General features: G+C 40.5%; 1 protein-coding gene across 4 annotated transcripts in view; it reads right to left on the reverse strand.

The window, feature by feature from the left end:
- Positions 1-22,663, reverse strand: part of kcnd3 (potassium voltage-gated channel, Shal-related subfamily, member 3) — a 131,814-nt gene that overhangs the window by 11,487 nt on the left and 97,664 nt on the right. For all 4 annotated transcript variants that reach the window (XM_039800735.1, XM_039800736.1, XM_039800733.1 and 1 more), the window contains 2 exons: positions 11,395-11,563; positions 94-195 (listed from right to left, as the gene is read on the reverse strand). In XM_039800735.1, the coding sequence (XP_039656669.1) occupies positions 94-195; positions 11,395-11,563 (271 nt within the window). The remainder of the gene's footprint in view (positions 1-93; positions 196-11,394; positions 11,564-22,663) is intronic.

Below are 22,663 nucleotides of genomic sequence, written 5' to 3' on the forward strand. Positions count from 1 at the left end.
GTCATACTGTATGTGGTTGGGTAATCCTGAGGAAAACTGTGATGAGACACAAGTGAAGCATTGTAGTATCTGTGGTTCAGAGGGTGGTCTTACCGTGAACTCCAGAGCTTCGTTGAACAGGCCATTACGCTTGCTGTGGAGGAAAGCATTGGAGCTTCCTTCCTTGGATATTCGTATCCTGGCCAAGCGAGCTTTCTGCAAGAGACCATAGAAACCAACTGTTAGTCAGAGCCTATACCACATCCTATGTCAGAATGATTGGGTATCACCTGACATATCCAACTAATTTGAGCTACAGCACTTTCAAATGCTAGATATATTAGTGGTAAGTTTATTGATCAAGTCAAACATGTGCTACTAAAGCATTCACTCTGATCTCCTGTGATAAATTCACTCTGATTTGCTGTGCTACTTATGAATGATTCATGATTACCACACGATAACACATTCCTTGGCTTGAAAATCAGTTAGCGAAGAAGCTCGGACTAAAATCCTGTATAAATTAAACAGCTACAGTATGTGTCATTCTGCATTTAAAATATTGAATTCAATTTATTTGTGCTGTTTTTGTGCGGTTTTGTTTTGCAAAATGAATCAAGGAAATGTCCATGCCCATAATGCTCTACTTCGATAGTGTCGGATTAAATGCATCTTTAGTCATCACACCCACACAGCGCGGTTACCGCACAGTTGGGCCTCGTTTTCGCTCTCTACCTCTCTTTCTCTCACGCTGTCAAATCTCCTGTGAGGCAGACGGCAATAGAGGAAAAAAAGCAAGGAAGAACAGATACACTCTGGTCTTTGGAGTATATTCTTTATGCTTCAGTAGCTTTGACACACAGTGGAAGGATTCTACTCTACCCAAAACTCACTGTGTCTACTGGATGTGTGTGCATTCGTTGGTCTACACAGGCCTGTGTGAAAATCTGGGTCTCAATAAATATCTTGGTTACCTGAATAACTGCTTTTATAGGACTGTATAATCTGACTCACTTCTTAAAGGCACGCCATTTTCCCGTCAAAGTCAAGAGCAGGTTGTCAGGCTCGGTGCAGCTACAAAGTGTGTATGTTTCTGTTGCTTTGCCTTCTGCATTTAAAAATAGAATGACGGATTCATTGAGGGGTAATTGGCAGAGGCATAATGTGAACTGAGAATTTGTTTAGTAGGGGGCCCATGCACCGCTGGGGGGTTAATTGCATGTGTGGATGTGTGTTTGCATATCTCCATGTGTGCTTCTACATGCACGCCTCTTCTTCATAGCTGAATTTCCATATGTATCAGCCATATAGAGTACCAGCAGAAATACCTGGCTTGGTAAGAGTATGGTAATGTATGATGATTTAAGCTCATCCCCTCACTTGAGTTTCATTTAAATCACGGTTATGTTTGTTGACCTGCAGGTAGGTAAAGAGAGAGAGAGATAAACAGGAGTGCATGTGGACACACACATGCACCAGCAGCCAATCTATAGCACAAACACAACTTCCTTGAAACTGTTTACCTTCTCCTGCAACTTTATCTTTTTGTCTCTTTTCCTCGCTGTCTTTGTGCCCTCACACTCTGCACTTATGAACATTTTTGCTGGCACAGCATTCCCACAGGCCTTTGGGATAACCCCTCTTTATGTTCTGGCATTGTCCTCTGCCAATGAGATTGTTTTTCTGGGGTCACCATGCAAACTGCAGTCCATGACTGTGGTGATGGTTGCCAGGCAGCGCAAGGATAATGAAGAGGATGTTACGAACATGTCCTGCGAGATGGAATCTACTTCTGCAGTTCTCTGATAGATTCCCAGGGCCCTTGGGATCCAGGCGCTTGTGTCTAAGGCCCATCTGTGCTTTCAGGCAGAGCAACGGCACAACAGATTAGAGACTAGATTGCTGAAGGAGCATCACACAGGAGTGTAAAGGAACCATGGACACAGAAGATCCGGAGAGAGAGAGAGAGAGAGACACAGACACACACAGACACACACACACACACACACACACACACACACACACACACACACACACACACACACACACACACACACACACACACACACACACACACACACACACACACACACACACACACACACACACACACAGAGTGAAAATTAAAGTGCTCCACTCTGTTATCGGAGATTGTAATAACAAAATAAATGATTTCTCAATACTGGAACAGTATTTCCCCTCACAAATATACTTTGGATTCACAGAAAGCTACCATAAAACAGATTATTAAAAATGAGGTGTTACTTTTAATGCAAAATGTGGTCACTCCAACCATTCAAATAAATGAAATAACCATTCAATTACATTCAAATAATAGGATCCTGGTCCCCATTTTTTAAACAAACGGAGGGTCTAAATAATACATGGATGACATGAATGTATGCCCTATACAGACGTTATTCTTAGTCCAAATGACGTTTATCCCTCTGTCATTGTGTTGCAGGCAGCTGTCTTGCTGTAAACCAGTGTCATGGTCTGCCTATGATAGAATGCTGATGTTACTGCTTTATGCAAATATGTTTTCAACTGAAGTGATTTGATTGGCTTTAAGGAAATAAGTTCTCCATTTGTACATAGCTACATTGCTCAATATCACTGGTTGAAATCCAGATGTTTCCACCCACCGAAGGGTCAAAAAAATGATCGAAACACCTTTTTTCCTCTTTGTTTCCCCTTCTTCCTGCCACAAACCCCCAATTTAGGATCAATCACACTTTAAAGATTATAGCTACAGGCATACCTGCAAACTCAGAAGGGCTGAAAAAGGTGAAACATCATTCCTCTAACGTCCGTTTTCGAAGCATCAGAGAGAAGCGGAGGCATTTAAGTAGCATCTAAATAAGGCACCGATATCCGAGTTGGCCCCCTCCCCCCAAAATAAAAACTCTTCGGATCTACACGATTCACGTGAATGACATTTTCCCATTCAAAACGGCGATTTTCGCCAAAAAACGACAAGTTTGCAGGTATGTATAGGATGCAAGCCAGCACAAATGCTTAATTTCAACACCATTCACTGCCAGTTGAGAAATCTAAACTGGCATATCCTCAAATTATATGTATAAAAAAACCTTCTATATTTCCCCTTAGCTCCCATAGCATTCTCCTCTGAGCATTGCCAGTAAGTTTTGTTAGAAGTAATTTTTTTGTTGAAAGTAAAAGTTAAAAAATGCATGGCACCTTCGCAAGACTGCCTATATAGGATTTGGCTGAGTGTAAAGTAGAGCAATCAAGCTATGAGGATTAGGTTCTGCCTCAGGCCTGCCTTGGAACCACACAAGTGAAAGAGGAGACCATGTGATGAGGAAGCACGCAGGCAAGCACACACACACCAACGCGCGCACGCACGCACGCACGCACGCACAAATAACTGTGGAAGAGTTTTGTTTTGTTTTGCAGCTGCCAGTCATCTAAATAGTTGCTTTTATACATGCTAACAGCCAATCTGGGAGTTGGTAATGGCAGGAAACTCAGTGATGGAAAGAATTGATTCTGTGGGAATCCTCCACAGGTCCACAGATATCTACCTCTGCAGCAAAGACAGCTTAACCTCGGACTAACACCACTCAGTGACAAAATACCTTTGCTAAGCCTGGATTACATCCTCTTTATAGAGAAGAGTAAAGCTCTGTGATGATGAAGTTTAGGACATATTTCATAGCATAACTCTTGACCCCCCTCAGTGAAGTCCTCTATCAACATCCCACCAACTCTCTTTTCAGTCTGCCTTCTTCCCAAGCGCAAACAACTTTATTGATTGTCTAGAGAAGGGTAAAACACTCTCAGCCAGAAGTCATCTCCACCTTTTGACTTCAACCTTGTGAGGGAAAAGCAATATTGGGATGATTTAGAGCAAAGGGAGTGAGACTCAGAGGGAGGAAGGGAGAAAGGGAAGGAGGGAGGAGGACTTGTTTTGTTTCTGCCACATCTGCTTCATGCCAATCTGATGCTCAAGAACCGCAACAGACAGTTATTTTACTATTCACTAAATTTGAGGACGACAACTGGTCCAACCTGAGAACGATTTCCAGTCAAAGTGGAAAAAAGACGAGACAGTTAAATAAAGATGGCGAGTGATTTTTCAAAGACACAAGAAAAATAATGGGAAACAAAAAATGAGAGATATAGATTATGCTGCTTTACACTTAAGGCAAGGTTACATATTTACTGTTGAGCCATTTTGTCAATGAAAGATCCATAAATGTTCCAACTCCACATGATACAGCTGCATTTGTTTTTGTGGGGTATATTCATGGGTAGTTTTACAATATCTGTGATTTGTAAATAAAGCAAAATGGTTCTCATACATCTGTCTGACTTTTTTTGGTTTGTCCTGCAAGTGTTCCAAGTCTGATTCATGAAATCCTCTAAACCTCACACACATAAACTGACATCTCTGACAGATATAGAGTGAACACACAAGTTAAAAAATTCTTTAAAATGTACAATATTGAGAATGTTGAAAATATTACTAAAAGTTACTTAACTGTGTAATTTGTGGTGCTAAATATGCCAATAAAATCACAAAATCTAAGCCAGCAAGCCATGATGATGTGGTGAACAGAATATTAATTTAGCAAGTTGTATATTTTATTTTCATGGATGTCTCTATCATATTCTAACTCCAGATTCATTCAGATGAAGGCATTATGATTCTTAAGTCAGGGGAGAGAAAGAGACTCTCTGTACATGACTCATACAACATGGTCAAAACGACCATTCCTGAATTTCATTCGTACCTAAGAGAAAATTATGTATGAAAACACTGGTAAAGGTGGCAAATTCTCTTAAATCACTGGTATGTGCCACTTTTGACTATAGGGAGGCAGAACAGAGAATACATGTCTGTGTCTGAGCTGTGTGTTTCTCCTGGCCACACAGCAACTAGTGACATCCTCATGTATCTTTCCTTTGTGTAGTGAGATAGATCAGGGGGCTGTCTATCTACCACCGCCCAGATGGATGGCTAATTGCAATGGGAACCCAAAACAGCTAACAATTAGACCTGAATGAAGATGGATGTGAATGGGGGGGAGAGGGGGGGCAGGGAGAGAAAAAAAGGGAGAAGAGAGTAGGCTGGAAAATGCTGCACTTCCTCTCCTCAATAACACCCCCTTCTTTTCCTCCTGTCTGCTCTCCCGGGTTTTTTAAGTAATGTGAAATGCAATCTTGAATGGCTATCCGTTTTTACTCTCAATTAAACAATTAAACAAATTTTCTGAGGAAGAATGAATGTGCAGGTAATAAACGTTGACAAAATGACATTTTCATATGGTAAATGATGAGTGACACTTGCTAAGCAGTTGGCTTTATGGCTGAGGTCATATGTCATTAAGGTTATGGAGCATTAAAGAACACTACATGTTATGCTGACAGTAGTAATGGGGTATTGAAGGATATGGTATGCCTGACTAATTCATGACTCGGGTGGGACATTAAGGATCACAGTTATCATTAGCAGGGAAAGAGTGGACTATACAATAATAATGACTATCATATACCCTCCACACTGGGGTTACCATCTTTTATAGTGTGAGAGACTGTTGTCTACCAACCTAGAGTCAAAAACCATTAAACTAATGCGATGTAACGTGTAATGAGCTCAACACATGCCAGCAGTAGTTGTTATTAAAAGCAATACAATCCATTGTAGTTGCTACCAATCATACAAGACTAATGGCGTTTTTCTACTGTATGGTACGCAGAGGCTCGACTTGACTCACTTTTTTGGTACCAGTGCTTTTCTCTTTTCTTTGTAGGCAGGATTCTAAGCTGGTTGCTATAGCGATGCCGCCTGAAACTGCCGTAACAGCCTTTACAATGTGACATTCGCTGAATCCTTTTATCGGCAACCAAACAGAGGAACTTCTATACTTCACAATTTGTATGGCGTAGTGTACGGCATAGTTTTGAGGGCTGCCATTTAAAAAAGAAAATGGGTCCAGTAAATAAAGAAATTGCAGTCACTATTGATGGAAGCTTGGCTATTAACAAATGGTCGGGTTTGTGCAGGCTGTCCCATGCTGCGCTAGTGACGATTCTCTCTTACCAACTAGTGTTCTTTAATGTTTTAACTCCACCTTGTAGTATCAGCTCAGCTCGCTTGGAACCTCCACAGTGGTACCAAAGAATTACTATCCACAACTTTTGCCAATGGAAAACCAATAAAGAGCGGGTCGAGTAGAGTCGAGCTGTACCATGCAGTGGAAAGCCGGCATAAGAGTCTACCACCATGCTAGTGGCTCTATGAGGCTGTACTAAGGCGCAGCAGTGCTTTGAGCTAAATGCTAACGTCAGCATTCTAACATGCTCACAATGGCAATGCTAACTTGCTGATGTAGCAGGTATAATGTTTACCATACTACCATTAATACAAAAGCATTGGACCGATTGAAACTTTGATGTGATGATGGCACTAGATGAATAGTCAGGGGATCCCCAAAGTATAACAAAACCTTTATAACGTAACATCTGTACCAAATTATGGCAATCCATCCAATAGTTAACAAGATATTTAAAGGGGTGATAGAATGATTATATAGGGTATTTCACACTGTTCCTTATGGTCTCCTAATGGGGTATGTAATATTGGTTGGGCTGAAAATGGCCTGGTTGATATTTTATGGGCCCTTATGCATCCCTGTGTTTTGGCCCTATTTGTAACAAGAGCTTTTCTTCCAAATATGGTATGCTCATGAATATTTAGATGAGCTGCGCGCTGATTGGTTGAGCGAATTGCCATACGCAAACATTAGAGACGCGCGCTGATTGGCTGAGCGAATCGCCATACACACACATTAGAGACGCGCGCTGATTGGTTGAGCGAATCCCCAATACACACCCATTAGAGACGCGATAGAATCTCATATTTCAGACACTGCAATGTTTCGTTACCAAATTCACTTCTGAGACTTTTTTATGCGAGAAATCAACTATATAAAGCTCAAATATGGGCCGTTTTATGAAAATTTATGGCTAATTGCAAATTTGGTAAGACGTGTCGGACTTTAGGAGCTCCACACAGTCTGACGAGAAAGCGGCAGCCTGCTGGGCTCCATACCCAGGGCAAAGTCACCCTTTGTGGATACTGCACTACCGGGGCTCCATGGCCGGCTGCCGGCATAACTATAATATATTTACGGTTTGAATTTCGTCACGCCACTTATATAACATCTACCCCAATGTCTTATAAAGCTAACCGTTGTGTCCGATTTGATTTTAAGGCATTTTTATGAACGCGAGGCGTCTTGTTAGGACGAGCAGCTGCTAGCTATATGTCCCATTCAATACAATGGGGAAATATTGCAGCTAGCTAGCTACACTTTCTGCATAACTAGAGTATATTTACAGTTTGAATTTTGTCACGGCACTTATATCACAGCTACCCCAAGGTCTTACAGAGCTAACCGTTGTATCCGATTTGAATTTAAGGTATTTTTATTAACTGAGGGGTCTTATTAGGAGGAGCAGCAAGCTAGCTATGTGTCCCATTGAATACAATGGGAAATGATGGCGGCTAGCTAGCTACACTTTCGGCATAACTATGGTATATTTACAGTTTGAATTTCGTCACGGCATGAATATTACAGGTTCCCCAAGGTCTTACAAAGCTTAGCTAACACTTGTCCGATTTCGGATTTCAATTGAATGCATTTTTGTGAATGTCAGAGGTCAAGTTAGGAGGAGGCTAGCTAGCTCTCATTGATGGACTCCAGCTCACCGCGGGCTCTATCAATGAGACTCACGGACAAGAGGCGTTTATTTCCCCAATTGTTTGTTTAAATAACTCAACACACATATCCATTATAAAATTAACTGGAACCTGCAGGCTGTGGTAAGAGATTCTGGGCGTAACAAACTCGCTGACCGCGCTCTCAGTCACTCACCGGCCGGCCGGTAGCAGGAAGAGGGGAGGGAGAACAGCGAGCTGCAGGCCCTGGAGCTCTGTCAGGGCAGCGACGTTTGGTAGTCCAGTCACCCAGAAAAGGGTAAGTTTGCGCAGGTATTGAGCACCGGGCCGTCGGCCGAGCTCTATCGAGCTCACAGCAGGCCGGGGTCTGTGACGGAGGACAGGCAGGGCAGCGATGTAGCAACCCAGGCAGTACCGGTCGCTGAACTCCGACACACAGTCGGACAAAATTTGCAATTAGCCATCCATTTTCGTAAAACGGCCCATATTTGAGCTTTACATATTTGATTTCTCGCATAAAAAAGTTTCAGAAGTGAATTTTGTAATGGAATAGCAGAGATCTGCGTGACCTAGATTCAGAAGACTACCTGATCTCAGGTCAGTTGTGTAGCCTATGTAAATGTTGGGGCGTGACTGTTCTCTTAATACACCCATGGGCGTGACAAAGGTACAGGTCTTGGGAGGTTGACGTCAACTTCCAGCTTTGTGGAGATTCTCCTCCTCCATATAATCGCACCATCTGATTAGAGGGCGTTTACTCTTTTAGTTAAACCAACCATGTTTAGCCACAATCTCTATCAGCCAATCACATTCTTGCTGTCAATATTGTCAGCTCTCATTTCAACGTGAATCGTCGTGACCCTCCTCCTCCCCATTAACCTCCAGTTCATCATTCCAGCTCCCAGGTCTGAGCTTACAAGAGTTTACTCGCTTCTCTTCTCATCCATCCAGATCTCAGCATCCTCTTCATTCATCACCACCTGTGTCTAGACTCCATCAGGGAGGTATCCTACATACTCACAGCTTCTCAACCCCTTTTACATATAAAAAAACCCCCGTCACAATGGGAATCCGATGATGTCACGATGGGGTCTAATCGCCAAAGATTAACATCTATCATTTTTATTGTGCACACGTCAATAAATAATTATTCACTTGAAATGAGGTCTCTCCTGATTGAAATAATTTCCACAGCATATACCACTAAAACTAGCACAATATGTAATTCAAGACATAGTCCACTGTTCTTAAGCACACAAGCTTAAATGCTAAGCAACACCTAATCCTGCGGTCTAATAAAAGAGAGAGATGGTACAACGATTGCATCTCCGAAATGCTCTAAAATATCTAACTTGCAAACCTATTATCATACCTGGCACCTCAGACCTTGATTTGTAATAACGCTCTAAAGGATCAAGGCATCCACGTGGAATATTATGAAGGCAATGATAAGACATTTGAGTCATGCTGTTATGTTGGATGTATGGGTGCTTGAGCAAATCGATGACCTCACTGCAGGCAACCAGGGAGGCATTCAAGTGCCTAAGGGAGTCATTTAGTACTGGTTAATGACGACAGTACCGTCATGCTACACTGGTCAGTTTGTAGGTACTTCTGGAAGTGTAGGTGTCTGGTATGTAGCTGTGTTTGGGACACTGCACCACACTGTGGGTCAGTGGAGAACACTCAGGGAGGTGGGACAGACCAAGGTCAGGTCCAAACTGACCGGAGGTATGTTGGACGCACACACACAGACGTGGATTCAGGCATTTAAACAAATGCACATACATACACAAGCAGACACAGTCAGACGCACACCTTCCTTCCAACCAGTCCCTCATCTGGGTAATAGCTATTTCAGGAAAGAACACATTAGGACACACATCGCCTCCAGCTCTCCCCCTTTCTACTCTCCCCTGCCTCTCCTGCTCCCTCCTTCCCTCTGGCCTTCCTCCTCACCCCTCCTCTCCTCTCTCTCTTTTCTGCGTCAATACTATACATCTCATCGGCTCCAATCAGTTTTTTTAATCTAGATAATTTTCCAAACCTTCCAACTCGTATTCTGTCCCGTCTGTGTCTTTTCATCCTCCACATTTGGCTGTGTTACACTGGAGTCTTGCTTGGAAGACAAGGTTAAGGTTAGTTAAGACTGGGCAGCGGTCAGGCCACGGTCGAACTGCAGGACTATAAACAGATTTAAACTACAACCACAGAGCATGTGCCAAGATAGATGGCAGTAATCACAGTGAGGGTGAGAGAGAGAGAGAGAGGGAAAGCGGGAATGTATGGAGGCAGAGGAGCAGAAATGAACAGAGAAGAAATAAGCAAAGGGAGTGAAAAAAAGGCTTGCTAGGAGAGGTGTGAATGAGAGTGATGAGAGAGAGGAATGGACTGAAAATATGTGTCAGTGTGTGCATGTCTGCCAGCTCCAAACAAACGCACTACTATCTATCTCAAGAGAACACAAACTGTCAGGCTTGCCCTCAGGCTTGATTACCAGCCCAGTTTTGTATGTGTGCCAGCTGATGCTGCTACCCAGTTTGGCTCATGGACACACCACAACATGATTCTTTAAAGGTCTAAAGGCTGGGCTATTTACCCAAAGGAAGATAGGATCTTTCACAGTTTGAAAACAAGTTTACATAATCCATTCATAAATTTGTGCCTGCGTGTGTTTTTATCGCTATTCTTACAAGGATAAAATCTCCTCACAAGGACAGACCAACAGAGAAAATAATGTGAAATTGCTGATATTCACTTCTTTGACAGGCTATTTTAGGATTTAGGCTTGGGCTTCTGGATGATAACTTTTAGGTTGTGGAGTTAAAGGGATACTTTGGTCTGGTCATGAGAATATGATATTTATTTTTTCAGATTAATGTAGAGGAGTAAAAAGTACAATATTTCTTTGAAATGTAGTGGAGTAGAAGTAGACAGTGGCATGGAAAGAAAATAATCAGGTAAAGTACAAGTACCTCAAATTTGAACTTAAGTACAGTACTTAAATAAATGTACTTACATTCCACCACTGCCAGAGGAATTGTTTAACAACCTGGTCACCTAAACATTGTTCATGTTACGGATTTATAACTGATCTAAAAAGCATTAATTAATGTTACCTGATTAACTGATTTAACTGACTTAACCACCGAGAAAGCCATTGGGTATAACTGACAAACCCTGATTAGAAAGTGCAACCAACATTCCTTATATTAACAAATTCTGTAAACAGGAAATTTATCTGAAGTTTAATATCATGTAATGTATATGCACATATATATGTATGTAAATTACAAGAAGCAGTTAATGTAGATTGGCTGCCTCTTGATCCCATTGAGACCCGGAATTGAGCTACCCTAGGTTAACCTTGAAAATGATTACATTTTCAGTCTTGTCTGGCTCTAAAAAAATCCTCCAAAAGTGATCTATTTATGCAGAGCTATGGAAAAATAGAAAGGTCACGGTTTAGGTATGCATGTCAAGGGAGAAGGTTTGTTAAAGTATGGTGATACTCACTGAATATGCATCACACAACTACTGCTCGTGATGTAAGTCAATGTGCATTATACACATGTCATCATAAGTCTCAGGGAAGACTTGAACCATGTGGGGAAGAGAGAAGTCAAAGCTCCCCCAATGAGGTATGTGTGTCTGGAGGTCCAACCCTCTGGGGCCCAGTTGAAGGGAAATAAGACTGTATTCACCTGTACCTTCTGCGCCCGCCGCTTGTCTGCTCTCTGGTTCTGGTGATAGATGCGGCTAAAGTTGGACACGATGACAGGGACAGGCAGAGCAATTACCAGCACCCCACTCAGAGAGCAGATTGAGCCAAAGATCTTCCCTGCAATCGTTTTAGGAACCATGTCTCCGTATCTGCGGAAGGTGAAGGGAGAAAGAGAGAATACATTTAGTGAAACGTCTTTTTATGCATTTAATCCAATCTGTCGGGTGTAGCTCACCCTTCAAGTAACATACAGCCGACAGGAGGTCTTCCACATCACAATATGACACACTATAAGTGAGTTCAACAAGGTGCCCATTCATTTCTCTTTCATAAGGCTTTCATCTTTCTTTTTGGACTTCTTCATGCTGCATGTGTCCATCCCTGCCAGAATAAAGCTTGATCTGCTGACTTTATTCCACCCTGAGAGAGAAAGAGAGAGGCTCCCACCAAACCTCCTCTATCACTGAATGGCACAGTAAATTCCACAGACTTATTCACCAAGAGCAGATACTATTAACCTTTAGAGAAGAGAAAAAGAGGAGGACACGGTGAATGCCAGGGACATTTCCCAAAAGTCATTTAGCCCAATTCAATCTGAAATATTTGCAAGTCAAAAGCAATCTCATCTTGACTTCAACAACAGATAACACAATTACAATAACTATATTAAACCCCCTCCTTTTTTCCTAAGGAAGAAGCCAGACTGCAGGATTTAACAGTGGAAGGAGAAGAAATTCAAAGCTAAAAGAGCACAACTTGAGTTGGAAAAGCAACCTTTATTTCTAATGGTCTTCTTTTCTTATTCATGAGTAAAAAGTGCAGGTAATTTGTTCTCCTTTTCCAGCTAAACAAGAAGTTATACTGAATTTATTAGAACTGACTAAAAGTCCCACTACAAATAAACCTGAAACAAATAGCATTTAAACATCCAGCCATTCATATAATTAGGTAAAGAATGATTTTGGAAAGAGGTTTATTTTTTTACATCAATAGGGTAGCATTTTGAACACAAATCATTGTTTCCCCCTATAGTGAGTTCCATAAACCTGTTAGTCAGTTAAAAGTATGTAATGTATTAATGTAACCTCAAGAACTACCTTCTCATTTATTGCAAACGATAACTTTCCCTTTGTATTTATCAAACTCATTCCATCATATGAAAAACAGAATCATGGTGTAGCTTGTGATTTAACTGTAAATTATTATTGCCAATCCAATCCAACTGTACAATTACTACAAAGCACACATGCTCAACGTGTTGCAGTGTGCATATTACAGATTATCTTGGGTAAACGTACGAATAAGATAATGATTAATGGACACACTCATCTGTGAACATATCTTGTGCAAATTTGCAGTTTGGTTGGCGCTGAGAGGCTGACAGGAAAAGTCGCAGCAGAAGCAAAGCCAGAAAGACAGCAACAAAATGTTGCCAGGGAATATGTCTTTTCTCCAGCTAGTCACACTCATCCCTTTAGCAATGTGATGTGTCAGAAACAGCGAAAATCAAGAGATATGGTGTGTCAGCTAGCTGTAGTGTGAATAAACCACGGATAGGTGGAATTACAGAGATATTAAGCTACTGTCACGCACTAATGGAATCACACACATACTTTACACAAAACATCTGCTTAAGTTTACACTCTGGAAGTGGGCACTTGCATATCAGTGGTAAGTCCATATACCCAATTTTCATTTTATGCCAATTTATACTTGTACTCCACTATATTTTGGGGGGAAATGTTGTGCTTTTTTAGTATACAAGATACAATGCATTGTCATAAAGTAAATTAAACTACCCAACAGTACAACATGTAAAATGGCTGAAAGCTCTACTACAGCCAGCTACAACATTAAAATCCTGTTTATGTCAATGCATCAGTAAAAATAATCCAATAGTATAATTTATAATAATGACAGAGGAGCCCATTTTTCCTGCATAATGAATAGTTCTGCTTTTGCTGATAAGACGTAGACACTTCTACTGAAATACATTTTTTATACAGGATGTTTACTTGTAACACAGTATGTTTTACACTGTGGTATTGGTAATTTTACTTAAGATCAAAAAAATTCTTCAACCACTGACATACACTCAGTTACCAGTTTAGTAGGTGGCAGTAGCTCAGTCAGGCAGTAGCTCAGTCAGTAGGAAGTTGGGTTGGGAACCGGAGTGTTGCTGTTAGCTAGAGAGGTGCCAGTTCTCCTCCTGGGCACTGCCAAGGTGCTCTTGAGCAAGGCAACGAACCCCCAACTGCTCGGGGTGCCTTTCCATGGGCAGTCCCCTCACTCTGACATCTCTCCATTAGTGCATGTATAGGTACTGAGCATGTGTGTGTAATTTGGATCTGTGTGTAATGTGTGTAATAACAATAACCTTGTAATTTCCCCTTGCGAAATTATTATTATTATTATTATTATTTTAGGTACATCTTGCTAAAACTAATGCAGTCTGATACTACAGACCTTCAGTAAGGTTATAATGTTCAGTTTGTGTTGAAACAGCTTTAGAGGGATGCTGATTCAACTTTATGATCATTTTGGAGGCTGCAGTTTGTGCTGTTGAATTGTATTGGGTTATAATGAGAGTTGTTTCTAATACTTAGTGTGCCCTCATTTATATAAACAGGCTGGACAAAATATTAGAAACACTTCTCAGTATAATGCAATACAACCCAACGGCACCACAAACTACATCCTCCAAATTGAATATAACATTTAATCAACACTTCTTTAAAACAGTTTAAACAAAAACTGATTGTGATAACTGAGTGTATGTACACAAAAAACAGAAAACCCACATGTACCATATCTCCCCATAGTTTTGAATATATTATTTCTGAAAAATGCGAGGATGTGAAAAAAATGTTCCACTGATCCTTCATTAACACTGTAGGTTATTGCGTGACAGATGGATACATTTTCACATGGATACTAACAACACAAGGATATAACAGCATTTAGCATTGGTCCCCTGATGCATATGTAATGTACTTGGCATCTACTCAATCCACCTGTTACTGCTACGCATGCATGCATATGCAAAACAACTCTTACACACATGCATGCACACAATTACACCAGTCTGAACAAAAAATGAGTGTTGTGAAAAAAGTATTTGAAAACACATCTTTATAAATGTATCTGCTGTGTTACTCTGTGTCCTTTTTGCGCAGCATGCTTCACAGCTCACACAGGCCGTTGGTGTAGTAATCATATTATCCAGCTAGAAAAAACATATCCATTCTTCTTTCAAGTCTTGCAAATATCCAGAAACATTTTTCTAAATAGCACTCATCAAATTCATCCACTTTGATGGATCACAGAGAATAGGGCTGGTTGTTATTTGAGGACTTGGCTAACAGTATCCTAGACACTCTCCATAAATGAACAATAATCTGCTTAAGAAGTTGTGCTCATGATAGTCGTTTTATAATTTAATTAAGCATTTCTGTCACAATCTGTTGAGGATATTAAAAGTGCAGAAGGCACACCCACACCCACGTCACAGAGTTTGGCAAAACAAGCTCAATATGAAGTCATTTAAGTGGAGGGTGGTTTTCGCATCAACAAAGCAAAGCACTGCCCACACACAGTGAACCACTGGTCCACAGCCATAACTAAGAGTATACTTACAGAGAACATTCATCGTCCCTTCCAAGAACTTTAATGGACTTTCTACCCAAATTAGGCAATAACAATCCCATCAGTGGTACAAAGGCCCTATCACTACAAAACATTTTATTCTCCTCGTCTCTTCAGAAGATGTTTCCATTAGGAGGAATAAAAAGCTAATCATATTCATCTGCAAGCCTTCTTTAATGTGATCCTATCAGATTTGCCGCTCCCATTTAGTCAAGCTGGCCTGTCTCTGATGATACCATCTCTGAGCCATTATACATGGCACAGACATAAAGCTGGGCTTGCACACATTAAAGAAAAAAGAAAGCTGTAATAAGTGGTGTGAGGGTGTGCACGTGATAAGAAAGGTGTATGAATGCTGGGGATGTTTCTCTCTCTGCAATACTTCATTGAATGTGGGGATGGAGGTAAAAAGAAGAAGATTGATATGCAGTGAAAGGAAGTATACTGGAGGGAGAGATATTTTTCCAGTAGATGCAGTGCACCCTGGAGGTTTGTTCTCTCCATCAGCCTTCTTGCCTTCTCTCATACACATTTGCACAAACACACACAACTATACATTTGCTGTATATTATATGTGCACCCTCGCATACAAAAAAATACAGAGTGTGAGCACAGATCCAAACTAACACATAAGCTAAAAACCCAGTTCAGATGGGCAGGTCAGGCCTCGGTCAGGGTTGTCACATCCCATTGTTAGAGGGACAGGTCTCTGCGGGTTACATTAAGAAAGCCTAGGAAGGAGAGATGGGAAGTTATTGAGTGGGACTAAGTGCTCTTGTGAAGGTATGTGTGATGGATGGGTTTATCAGGGATGGTCTAAGGGCTGACAGACACGGATTTGTGGTGATGGCGGGTCATGTCATGTGAAGTCAGGAAGGCACAGTTCATCCCCTTAAATACCTGCTGATGAACCCAGCCCGCATACAAGTACAATACAACACAAGTATGAAAGTGGCCATAATCAAGAGACAGCATAAACAAACATTGTGTATACAAATTATATGAATACATGCTTTGTAAAATCTACGATTCTTACAGTCATTTTTTTTTTATGGGTATACTAAAAAAACAGCTGCACAATAAGCTTGAGATTAACTGACTGACTGAGCTGAGTCATAAAGTAAACATTTATTGCTGGAATTTGGTTTCACTTTGTGGATCATAAACCGCTTTTATGTATGTGCTGCAAGGTCATAATGCCATTTATATATTCAGGATGAAAAGAAGCTTCTATTCGAGAGAGAGAGAGAGAGAGAGAGAGAGAGAGAGAGAGAAAAAAAGAGAGAGAGATGTGAAGTGTTGGGTTTCCATTTACAGACCAACTCCCATGTGATTCCTCTGCAATTTTCCTCTGCAAATTTTCTCAGTTCCCTTCAGATACAGCCTAAGTGATTCTGCTTGGACCACAATCCCTTGCTGTGGATTGACCACCCAGAGGACTGAAATCACCTACTTGATAAGGCAGTGCATTCACTGTTAGTGAGTGGGTTTGTGTTTCTACTGTATGTGTAAGGTATGTTTAGTTTGCATCTGTGTGTGTCTGTGTGTGCAAGTCAGTGTCAATACATACATTCACAGCAAGACATGGATAAAAAAAAAAGATTTAAAAAAAAAGAAAAGAATGTATATGTTGAGCAAGTGGCTCCTATTAGAGAGATTAAACATACAATACATATAAAAATTAAATAAAAAAAACTAAATATGAAGGAAAACTGAAAAAATGATCATAACTAAAAATGTATGGGTTAAGCAAAATCACAGGCAGTGATACTGATGTGGATCATGATACTAAAATAAGAGCTTAAATGATCTGGTAGATTTAAAATACTAATATAAATGCATAAGACTTAAGAAAAGCAGATTTTTTTCACATTCGCATAACAGATCAGCACATCCGGTATGGGCTATGTGGTCAAATAATGCTGAAGATACAGGGTTACACAGTGAGAAAAGTGAACAGTTTAGTATTCTTTCACTGGCATACTTCATTTGTTTATTTTGTCTTGTAAACATAACTTCAGGCATTACCAATCATTATCAACTGAGATTTGACCAAGTATCTTAGAATGGTTCAGTCTGCCAGATATTTAGGGATCATTTGCTAATTTTAAACCATTTTGAATAGGGAGTTTGGCTATTTTAATCCTGGATTACATTATGTCATCAGGGTCTGCAGTTTACAGCAGATTTGCTGAGGAAGCTGGGACCCTTCAGCACCATGGACAGCTACTATAGTTTTGATCTACAATATAGCGCCTGCTCTCTCTCTCACACACACACACACACACACACACACACACACACACACACACACACACACACACACACACACACACACACACACACACACACACACACACACACACACACACACACACACAAAAATGAGTGGTCATAATACAATCTTTCATCCATAGTTAAAGCCTAAAAACAACTTTTTCTATGAGCTGTTTTTAAACGTTAAATTCTTAATAAATTACACCTGCTGTTTTTTTACTTTGATATTGCTTATTCAGGGTTATAGAGAAATATGTAATATATGAAGTTTCCAGAGGCTTTCAATTCAAACAAGGCAGCAAATCTCAGGCTGGGCGATAAAGTTGAAATATCAATATACTATCAGGTTATGGCAAATGTATGCAAAATCAAATAGAAAATGGTCAAACTAATTATTTCTTCAACTGTGTTCTATTGTTATACATTACATCAGGATGATGTGAAAAACAACTGCAACAATTATTTTCATTAGTTTTGATTTTTAATTGCTAATTCAGAAAACATAACTTTACTAATTATATCATTATGATGACTGATATAATAATTAATTATCACTCAACCATAAAACCAAGAAGAATATGTGAATTCTGCTCCAGATTATGACATTCAGTATGATCATAATGCAGTGAACATAAAATACGGCTGCACTGATTATGAACATAGAAAGCAAAAAGTTATTTCAGCATATTGATCAATTCCTATTTATAGCTGAGCTCCACTGTGAAAAATGCATGTGTTACAGTGGCCATAAATGATGATGCCTCATAAAAATAGCCATAAGTGGTAGTAGACTTCCATTTTTATTGGGAAACCTGTCACAGGCCAATAAAGCTTAGCTCCTTTAGCTTCAGCAGAGTGAAAGATTGCCTCTCCAGGCCTTTAACCCTCAACCATCCCTCCATCTGTAGTCTCATCTGACATTTCATGGCCAGTCAATGTGATGGAAGTAACTTGCATGACACATGGCTCTTCAGGTATGGGGCAACCATCTATAATCACCGCCACAAATGTCACTGCAGGAAATCAAGAAATAAGGAGGTGGAGGAACAACAGGTAGAGATACATTCAGGTAGACAGATAGTAAAGAAGAGGCTAGAGCACAAGACAATGTAAGAGAGCAGTTGAGAAAGATATGCAGCACTCATCTCTGTGACCCCTCAAATAAAGTCAGCCTTTCTTTTTCAGGCGTACAGACACGATGCTTGCTGCATATGACAGCCTTTAATCATATCTTGTTTTTCAATGTCAAAGATGGACCAGGTCAGCACTTTATTTGAAGGGCCACAAACATACATACACACATATATATACAGTACAGGCCAAAAGTTTCGACACACCTTCTCATTCAATGCGTTTCCTTTATTTTCATGACTATTTACATTGTAGATTCTCACTGAAGGCATCAAAACTATGAATGAACACATGTGGAATTATGTACTTAACAAAAAAATGTGAAATAACTGAAAACATGTCTTATATTCTAGTTTCTTCAAAGTAGCCACCCTTTGAGCTGATTACTGCTTTGCACACTCTTGGCATTCTCTTGATGAGCTTCAAGAGGTAGTCACCTGAAATGGTTTTCCAACAGTCTTGAAGGAGTTCCCAGAGATGCTTAGTACTTGTTTGCCCTTTTGCCTTCACTCTGCGGTCCAGCTCACCCCAAACCATCTCGATTGGGTTCAAGTCCGGTGACTGTGGAGGCCAGGTCATCTGGCGCAGCACTCCATCACTCTCCTTCTTGGTCAAATAGCCCTTACACAGCCTAGAGGTGTGTTTGGGGTCATTGTCCTTTTGAAAAAATGATGGTCCAACTAAACGCAAACCGGATGGGATGGCATGTCGCTGCAGGATGCTGTGGTAGCCATGCTGGTTCAGTATGCCTTCAATTTTAAATAAATCCCCAACAGTGTCACCAGCAAAGCACCCCCACACTATCACACCTCCTCCTCCATGCTTCACCAGGCATGTAGAATCCATCCGTTCACCTTTTCTGCGTCACACAAAGACACGGTGGTTCGAACCAAAGATCTCAAATTTGGACTCATCAGACCAAAGCACAGATTTTCACTGGTCTAATGTCCATTCCTTGTTTCTTGGCCCAAACAAATCTCTTCTGCTTGTTGCCTCTCCTTAGCAGTGGTTTCCTAGCAGCTATTTGACCAAGAAGGCCTGATTCCCACAGTCTCCTCTTAACAGTTGTTCTAGAGATGTGTCTGCTACTAGAACTCTGTGTGGCATTCATCTGGTCTCTAATCTGAGCTGCTGTTAACTTGCGATTTCTGAGGCTGGTGACTCGGATGAACTTATCCTCAGCAGCAGAGGTGACTCTTGGTCTTCCTTTCCTGGGGTGGTCCTCATGTGAGCCAGTTTCGTTGTAGCGCTTGATGGTTTTTTGCGACTGCACTTGGGGACACATTCAAAGTTTTCGCAATTTTCCGGAATGACTGACCTTCATTTCTTAAAGTAATGATTGCCACTCGTTTCTCTCTACTTAGCTGATTGGTTCTTGCCATAATATGAATTCTAACAGTTGTCCAATAGGGCTGTCGGCTGTGTGTCAACCTGACTTCTGCACAACACAACTGATGGTCCCAACTCCATTAATAAGGGAAAAATTCCACTAATTAACCCTGACAAGGCACACCGTTGAAGTGAAAACCATTTCAGGTGACTACCTCATAAAGCTCATTGAGAGAACACCAAGGGTTTGCAGCGTTATCAAAAAAGCAAAGGGTGGCTACTTTGAGGAATCTAAAATATAAGACATGTTTTCAGATATTTGATGCCTTCAGTGAGAATCTACAATGTAAATAGTCATGAAAATAAAGAAAACGGCATTGAATGAGAAGGTGTGTCCAAACTTTTGGCCTGTACTGTATGTGTGTATATATACAGTATATATATATATATATATATATATATATACTGTATATATATACTGTATATATAGAATAAAAAATATGCATGGGGTTTTCACAGCAAGAATACCATGAGGTATTCACAGTATGCAGCCTCTGTGTGAATAACACAGAGGCTCTTTGACTGGCATGTTAATTGCGGCAATGGCCTCGTTGGTTCCAAACAAGGCCATTGCCAACAGTTTAGTATACAGATCTACAATATAAACCTAGGTATTTGTAAAAGGTGAGAAAAATGCCAAGGGAAAATGTAAAAAATGTGAAAATCACAGCAAAATGTTACTGCCAGCAGCCATTTACCATCATTCACCTCCATGTTATACTAAGCTTGGTCAATTAGAGCTTCGGCGATTTTGTAAGACTGAAATGAACCATTGTATTGCTGTAATGCTAAGGACTTGCATTTAATATGTGAATGTAACAGCAATATAAAAGTGCTGTATTTAAGTTCCAATTCCATCACATAATTTCGGCATTTCACAAGTGGGAGATAACAACTTTGCAATTGCAAAATCTGCATTGCAGTGTTTCCGAAACATTTATTTATTTGTGGTGGCCCGGCACATTACAACATTGACTACAACATATTGATTTTCTATTTTTCTTTTCCCATTTCAAATGGCACTACATTGATTCGCTTCAGCTCCTCTCTTGCCTCTCTTTCTCTGTCTCTCTGTCTCTATCACTCTCAATCAAAACATGATCATGTGGGGAGGAAGTATTGTTGTTGGCTTTTCCACACAGAGAAGATGGCTGGCCAAATTCTGCAGAGTTCATGAGAGATTAGTATCACGAACACCTCTGCACACATTTTCTAAAACTGATGTCTATGTTCTAAACATAACGCTGTCAATCCCAGAGACCCAAGCATGTAAGTAGCCTAGCTAGTAAGGACGTTAGAATACAGCTGGGTTGTCGAGGTTAGCACGCTGTACATAGCTGCTAGCTAGATTGCCCTTGTATATCAGGATAATCAATCTACAATAATCTCTTCACACACATGCTACATTATTCAGTGTTTCCTTTTTCATCCACACACAAAAGCAACCACAACTGCAAGACTATAGCAAAAATCCAGTTTCTTCCAGGGTGCACCAAGAGACATATAGGCTATTTTCTCATTTACATTTTTCAAGTGATGAGAGGGGAATAGGAGAAAGAAACACAGATAACTTAATAAAGTGAAGGGCATTACTCTCATACTGCACTGCACACAGAATAAAGGTCATTACCATCACTCACTTGACAACCAATCTTACTGGGAATCACACTGAGGGACTGCTACCATTTCTCTGTAACACACATCCAGTTTGCTACATTATGACTTGGAATTGGACTAACTTTGACACTTTGCAGAGTTTCATCAACATTGACTTTTCACAGCTTTGTATACTTTATAGTTTGACTTACCACGGCCAAGGAGAATACTTGATTTTGATTGGCCAGAGGCTCTGCATTGTTTTTAAGTAACTGTACGGCATCATTTGGTGTTGCATCACCATCACTGTGTTACAGTAAATTAATATTGCACTATGGGCTTTGGTCATTACTAGGCTTCTCACAATTGTTAGAAGTAGCACAACTTGAAAGAAAAATGATCACTATGCTAAAGCCAATGCTTAATATGCTTATTGCTAATGAGAATAGATAGTATTTCCCCCAAAACAATAACACATAAAAAGGAACGTATTCATTATGTAAGGTCTGAGGTTAGAGTAGCTAATTTAACTTATTTTGATGTGTCTGTTGTATACCGAAAACAAAAAACAACTATTGTTCAAATGAGGGATATTAAAAGGGGTTATAATCATCTTTTATATCAACAATGGCTCACCTCACTACTTGTATAAAGAGGACGCTGGTAGAGATGAACCCACAGAGAATTATCAACCCTCAGCACTACAGAGCGTGTCAGTGTTTTCCGGCTGAAAGTTTAGATTTAACGCACCACAGCCTTAGTGGTTTTTCGTCCACTCACCGCTCTCATCAAACCCCTACCTGCCCAGCAACAACCAGCAGACAGTTGCTGGTTGACGAGCGCCTCGATATAGTTGTGTATATAGTGTAGATGCAAAAAAGCAACATATTTGTAACAAAAAAAACCTAAGGGCCCTATTTTAAAGAAAATCATAGAAACAAGAAAATAGCTTTGTTAGGCGGATCTCGGGGCTGTTGCTATTATACCGGCGGGATAAATGACTCTTGCGCCCGACGCAAATCTTAAATGGGTTGGTCTGAAGTAGCTAGGTGTGGTTTGGGCGTAACGTGAAAATAACCAATCAGAGTGTCATCTCTCATTCCCTTTAAGAGCAGGCGCGCTTGTTCCATGGCGGACTGCTATTATGATGGCGGATTTGCCTGGCGCACGCCAGTGGGAGCTGTCCTGGATGTGGCAAGTAATAAATTCCC

Source organism: Perca fluviatilis, chromosome 5 (assembly GCF_010015445.1).
Source record: "Perca fluviatilis chromosome 5, GENO_Pfluv_1.0, whole genome shotgun sequence".
Lineage (NCBI taxonomy): Eukaryota > Metazoa > Chordata > Actinopteri > Perciformes > Percidae > Perca > Perca fluviatilis.